The sequence below is a fragment of the Myotis davidii genome, unplaced genomic scaffold (genome assembly GCF_000327345.1).
Source record: "Myotis davidii unplaced genomic scaffold, ASM32734v1 scaffold11, whole genome shotgun sequence".
Lineage (NCBI taxonomy): Eukaryota > Metazoa > Chordata > Mammalia > Chiroptera > Vespertilionidae > Myotis > Myotis davidii.
This window is the reverse complement of record NW_006285791.1, coordinates 2,895,417-2,902,086: the sequence shown is the minus strand read 5'-3', so window position 1 is coordinate 2,902,086 and position 6,670 is coordinate 2,895,417. Positions and strand designations below refer to the sequence as shown.

The following is a 6,670-nucleotide window of genomic DNA, read 5'->3' as shown; positions in this document are numbered from 1 at the left end:
CTACAATTGCCCTCCTATTATTCCCTATACATTTTAAGAGAGACCTTCATCAATAACTAAATTTTCCAGTGCATCAGTTTTGCTGCTTTATTGCCTCTAAAATCTATTTAAATTCTGCTGTTGCATTTTAAATCTTATTGATCTTCTAATTCTTGCCATAAATCTTTTCCTGAAATCTCACTTTTTGTCTATACCATGCTGTATCCCTTCCTTATTTGACACTATTTTTTTCACAACCCTAAAGTTCTTATACATTTATTTAACCTTGGATATGGATTTATGTGTTTAAAAACTATGTGTGTCAACAAAGGGTGTGCACGGGTTTCTGTCAGCCCCACTATTGTGTATTTCTTTTACAAAGAGAGAAGATAAAATATACAAATCCAGCCCTAGCTGGTTTGGCTCAATGGATAGAGCGTCATCCTGCAGACTGAAGGGTTCCAGGTTTGATTCCGGCCAAAGGCACATGCCTGGGTTGCGGGCTCTATCCCCAGTAGGGGGCGTGCAGGAGGCAGACAATCAATGATTCTCTCTCATCATTGATGTTTCTATCTCTTTCTCTCTCTCCCTTCCTCTCTAAAATCAATAATATATACTGCTCCAGGGTTCTTTCTGTCCTTGATTCTTAAATCCTCTTCACCCATCTGTAGCTAAAACATCGTTTGATGCATATCATGGATAACATTATTTAGAATGGAAATGGGTATTAGAGTATGAGAATATTTAAATTATATATTGATTATAGCGAATACATTGGTGAACAGTGTGCATATGTGGGGTAAATTTAGTGTTGTTGTTGTTGAGTAAAAGAAAAGAACAAGAAAGTGGATTGGGGAAAACAAGAATACAACGTGAGTAATGTGGATGAAATTGGCATTCAACTGTGGAACAAAGGAACCCACTGAGGCAACTGCACATCTTCCTCATCCTGTTGCCCCAGTTACAGTACCTCCGCACAGGTTAACGACAATGTAATAAAACAATACTGGACATGCAAAAGAAGTAAACAGCATCAGGGATGATGCAATAAGTGTTCTGGCTTATCCAGCTCCAGGACAAACTGGGAGGAGCAGGAAGGGGAGATAGGCATGCATTAGATGATATATAAAATCATAAGGAGGACTTGGATTAAAATAAAACAGAATGTCCTGGGCCTGTGAATTAAAGAGTAGTAGAGAACCTGTTGGCTAGTCAGCATAAATCAGTTGTTTGAACTCTACGTTGCCTGGCTTGTCCTGCAACATTGCTGGATGGAAGGAACTTTGCAGTCATCATGGAGGAGTTCACTCCCTAGAGTTTCATGCTCTGGTTGGTTTTCTTGCAGTTATGGCAGCCTACAGATTTGTGTGATCTCCTGCCTCTGCCTGCCTTACTAGAGAGTCAATCTTGTTGGTGTGAAAAGATTGAAGAGTTATTTTGAGCATAATTCCCACAGCCCCATCTAGAATAGTTCTGTTTGACTGCTAGAATGCTTTTCTCCATGTATGGCCTGACCCTGACATTCCAAACAAAGAGAGAAGATGAAATATGCAAACCCAAACATTACCTCCAGGGTTCTTTCTGTCTTTGTCCCACACACAAAAAAAAATACATTACTTGTGATGACAAACTGCCTAGAGTGGGAAAGTGCCAATGGCTGTCTCACCTTCCTCTGAGTCATACTTGAAAAAAAACAAACTCCTAAGAAAGACAGAGGCTAGGAAACAGCAGTCAGTGCAAAGCAGAGAAATGGATTCCAGAATTTTGATTGGCAGAGATCTTGTGTTTCTGAATTCGGGAAGGCAGTCGTGGTAGGAATACAAGACAGATTGCCACATAGGTAGCTCCTCAATTAGACCTTTCCGTCCAGCCCCATTAATTTGTAGTCAGCAAAAATTTCTTCCACATTTTGATCATTCATTGATTCTTAGATTTTATTTTTCAATATATTTTTTATTAATTTGAGAGAAAGAGAAATTGGGAGGGAGAAAGTATGAGGATATTTAAATTAAATATTAATTATAGAACTACATTAGTGGAAGATGTGCATCCTGTGCACCCCCACTGGGCATCTAGCCCATAACCTGGGCATGTTCCCTGACTGGAAATCAACTATTGACCTCTCAGTGCATAGACAACACTCAACCAACTGAGCCATAGTGGCCAGGGCTGTCTCTTAGGTTTCAGAATTGTGAGTTTTCATCTGTTTTTGTAAGCTTCCATGTGTAATTATGGTGTAAAGTTGTAAGAATTTGTATAGCGCAAGATATATCTTTCCTACATAATAGATGAATTGTTATTTTTAAATATTGTGTATTTCTATATTTTTAATGAAAAAATTTTAAGTTAGATTTATATCACTAAAAAGTCCGTTGATAATACATTATACATATTTTAATGACAAAAGTGCTTTTATTCATTCAGAAGAAACATTTTAATCAATCAATGTTGCATAAAGAATGCATTTACTGATTTACAGAAAGATTTAAGAATCTCACTCTTTCTCATTTTTGAAAACAGATATATTTTCCCCTTGGGATTAAAATTTTGAGAAATCACAATACAAATAGGAAGATTTTTTTCACCAAAGAAGATAAGAATGTAAACAACGCCAGACAATTCCGAGCCTATTTGTCAGTTATGATTATCCAGCTCAGTGTCCAGCGATGATGCAGGTCAGTGTGGAATCAGCCTTTAAGATCATAAGCCCCAAAAGGAACCACAGGAGACACTAAGTATTTGATTATCTGAGATACATTTGATCCATGGGATGTGAATTATGGATAAAGGACTTGCAAGAGCTGCCTCAAACTGTCTCATATTCCCAATGAGAAGATGTTTAATGCCATAAACAAACTGTGATTATCTGCAGCCTGCATGAAGAACATAGAACTTGACTCTCACAGCACGAAGAAATTGCCAGTGTGGAAGAAAATTTGGGTGGGTGGGGCAGCATGAAAGCATGTGAAGTTAACCTACCTTTACCTGCAAAACCTGCTACCACCACACGTAACCAACACGGTGGCAACTGGGAAGAAGATGGATATAAGGCAGGGCAGGGAAGTGAGGCCAGAAGTTCACCAAGACTGAGGCATGTCAGGGTCATTCCAGAGCATTCAGCTAAGGCAGAGATCAAGAACTCAAACTGACTCATCAGAGAACAAAGGTCCCGGGTCCTGTAGTCGAACACTCAGGCATCAGGCTTTCAGTAGATTGGAGCTGGCTATGGAGCCAGTGGCCTTCCTGACAAGAGATTTCACATGCATCATGCCCAGGCCCAGGCCTGAGACCTTTGGGTGGACAAATAGGTTCATGTGAGCAGAGTACAGAGAGGGGGATGAGGACCCCTACTTTCCACAGTGAAAAGTGCTTCCTCCCCCACCTCATGATGGGTAATTAGAAAAATGCTCTAAGTAAGGGAAGAGGGTACAGAAGAGACCGAGAGCAGTGCTTCATGATGATAGCCTCAGAGACTCAATGAGGAAAACTAAGACTAATCTCTTTTAAATTCACTTGCCACTCTCCTGAGTCAATGTTAAATTCACAAGACAAATTCTCTGTGCAAAATGAATGCTGGTTGATATACTTTTATAACTTTGAGCTCTCACTGAAATCCACCCCCAAGCCCTCCTTCCTCCTAAGTGAGAAGCCTCTTACAGGACATCTTTGGGCAAGAGGAAGACAGTATGGAAGAGGAAGAGGAAGATGCATCTTGCCCAGTGCACCAAAATTTTAACTGCCATAGAAACAAAGCTGAGTTTCCAAAATACATTCCATTTAAATATTTTCTCTTGTCACCCATGTTAAAGTGGTTTCTGAGTTTGCCATTTCCTAGAAGTGGTCTAATGATTTGAACTTCCACGATTCCCTCAAAAGGAGGTAGGTAACTTAAAGTCAATATCATTCTCAATGATGTTGACCTTCAGGTCCAGAGGGTGAATTTTTTTTATATGCTTGAGAGCTCAGGGTGGTGAGAGGTGAAAGAGGGAGCAAGGGTTCTTCAATACTAAGGGATTTAGATGAAAGTCAACTACAGGTTGAGAAAAAGAGCAGGACACACCCAGGCCAAAAGCTGGAAGAAGGGAGCAGGACACTGTGATGAAATTCCATCAGCTTTAGATATTAGCAAAAAATGCCCTCATTATGCTATGGGAAGATTACATTGTCATTTTCTTCCAGCTCCCAGGTACTAGACACTGTGCCCCTTTCAAGGAGAGCAGAACCTGCCATAGAAGAAAATGGTTTGGTTTTTGTTGTGTCTGATGAAAAAGAGAAAAGGGTGATCAGCATTAAAGGTCTCCCAGGATGGTGCAGACATTACGCTGCCCACAGCCCCACTGGCTCCGACAGCCTGGGTGCCATTTTCATCCACCTCCACAAAGGTTTTATGGACAACTTTCGACAGGTACAAACTGGGATGTAGAGAGATCCCAGTAAGATCAGCCTTCTTTTCATCAAAGACATCCGTGATGCCCATGTCTTGGAGAATAGAGTTGAGCTCATAGCTGTCTTCCAGGGTGAACTGGGGAAAGGAGACAGCTACTCTTTTTTCTGACATATTTTCTGAACTGGTCCAGGCCACTATTTTTTCATAAGTGATGTTCCTTTCAAGCTGCAAGATGAAGAAAACAATATTAAGGGTCAAATTATGAGCCTGCAAAGAATACCCCAATTACTTCTCAGGGCCCAAGTCTACTCAATGATAGTAACCATGTTCAAAGTCTTTTCCTCCACCTCAAACTACTCTGATTTCATTTAGAACTTCCCCAAACAAATCTCTTTTCTCTTTAGAAGTTACAGAACAACTTGAGTTTCAGTGTTTTGGCGGGTCTGACAGACAAGTATTCAAAGCTCAGCAAAGCTCAGTTGATTAAGTTGGGTGAGCATGACCAAGCCTTGACATTGGAAGTTCAAGCTCTTCTATAAAACAGAGATAATACCATCAGGCTCCTCAAGGATTCAACAAAGTTATGTATTTAAAATACTTAACATAGTGCAGACACATAATACATTTTGAATAATGGTTATTATTATAATTACTATCCAGTGTTTCTCTCTGTTTCTCTCTCCCTCTGTCTCTATCTCTTTACCTACAGGATGTGTAGTTGAGCTCCCCAGGTTTTATTAATTCCCACCTCACACACAATCTATTCCAGTATCAGCATCCCCACTCCTGTCCAAGCACAGGCATCCCGAAGCAGGATTCAGCTAAAGCGTCTTTAACTGAGCTATGGCAAAATAGCCTGAGTGAGAGGCCAGCATTTGGGATGTTCAGGGAAAAGGAAAAGCTATCTTATCTGTAGCAATTCTCAAGTTACTCCCACCCAGATTCGGTGATCTGGAAAATACAATTCCAGAGAGCAAAATGGGATTAGAGAGGAAAGCCCTAGCCTAGATGTTTGGCATTTGTTCTTTTCCAAACAAGTGAGGAATAAATAGGTCAGCAAATTCAGATTGTCATGTATGATTTGCTTATCTCTTACAGCTCAGATACCATCCTGCCTCAGGAGGTAGATGGTAGATGGGGCTGCTCTCCTAAGATCTACAATGAAACATTTTGGAGAGACAGGAAAAGGAAGCTTTACCTCCTGTAGGCCCTTCAGGTTATCTTCAGAGCAAGACGGCAGGAGGACGAACATGCTGAGCTTGCCCTTGGTGTACGGCATTTCAAGGATCTGTGCATTCACCTCCTCTATGAAGCCCATTTTAAACGTACCCTTTTGATTCATCATCCTCACAGTCTTCTTCTCATTCTGCAGTGAATGAACAAGGTAGAAGGTCACAGGACTGCCATGATAAGCTTACAAACTCTCATGGTCCCCAACTTCTGCAAAAACAGGGGTCCATTAAGTTGAGCAGGGTCTTCCCCAGAAGTTCTGAGCCACACCAGTGACCCAACCTAAGAGTCATCTGCCCACAGGCCCTTACTTTGCCAACACGTTCTCCTCCTGTGGTTCTAATGGATTATTCAACTCCCAAAACCATTTATTGGTAGCTTGTCTATCCAGGCACCTACTCACAGCCTAGCCAGCAGAAACAAGCCCTGCAGCTCTCTCTCTCTTCCATACCTCAGCTACCCCAGCTTCATGGCCTCACTCGACCCCCTGTCTGAGCTGGACTGAATGACCCCACCGCAGGGCCCATGGGAACCTTGGTTAAATGATAATCATCTACATAGTAAATAACAGTACCTGTTCCATGGACTTTCATCAGAGGCAAGGGCACAGCCCCAGACACCTCAAACCTCAGACAAGCTCACAGTATGGGGGTGGGAGGACTAGCAATCTACAGATGAGGACATGAAACCCTTGACAGTGATCCAGCTAACAAGTGCTAGGCTGGGTCTGACTTTTCCCTTCCTCCTATTCCACAGCCGGGTGGTTTAGAACATGGGTTTTTCAGGCAAACACAGATGTGAATCCTAATGCATGGATTTGGCTACATAAATTAACCATTGTGTTTTTTCCCCTCGGCTCCTTGGTGGGAATAATAACAATAACACCTATTTTCATAAGGTGATTTTAGGGAACAAATGAAATAATAAATAGAAAATGCTCAGTGCAGTGTCTGACACAAAAGAAAGAAAGAAAGAAAGAAAGAAAGAAAGAAAGAAAGAAAGAAAGAAAGAAAGAAAGAAAGAAAGAAAGAAAGAAAGAAAGGAAGGAAGGAAGGAAGGAAGGAAGGAAGGAAG

The 6,670-nt window shown here is 41.2% G+C and overlaps 1 protein-coding gene across 1 annotated transcript in view; it reads right to left on the bottom strand.

Annotated features, from left to right (window-relative positions):
* Nucleotides 1-2,377: 2,377 nt before the first annotated feature.
* The window catches only part of SERPINB12 (serpin peptidase inhibitor, clade B (ovalbumin), member 12), a 12,818-nt gene continuing 8,525 nt past the window's right edge, over nt 2,378-6,670 (bottom strand). The window contains exons 6-7 of the mRNA XM_006756822.2: nt 5,565-5,732; nt 2,378-4,591 (exon numbers count right to left, since the gene is read on the bottom strand). Coding sequence (XP_006756885.1) covers nt 4,187-4,591; nt 5,565-5,732 — 573 coding nt within the window. The 3' untranslated portion in view covers nt 2,378-4,186. The remainder of the gene's footprint in view (nt 4,592-5,564; nt 5,733-6,670) is intronic.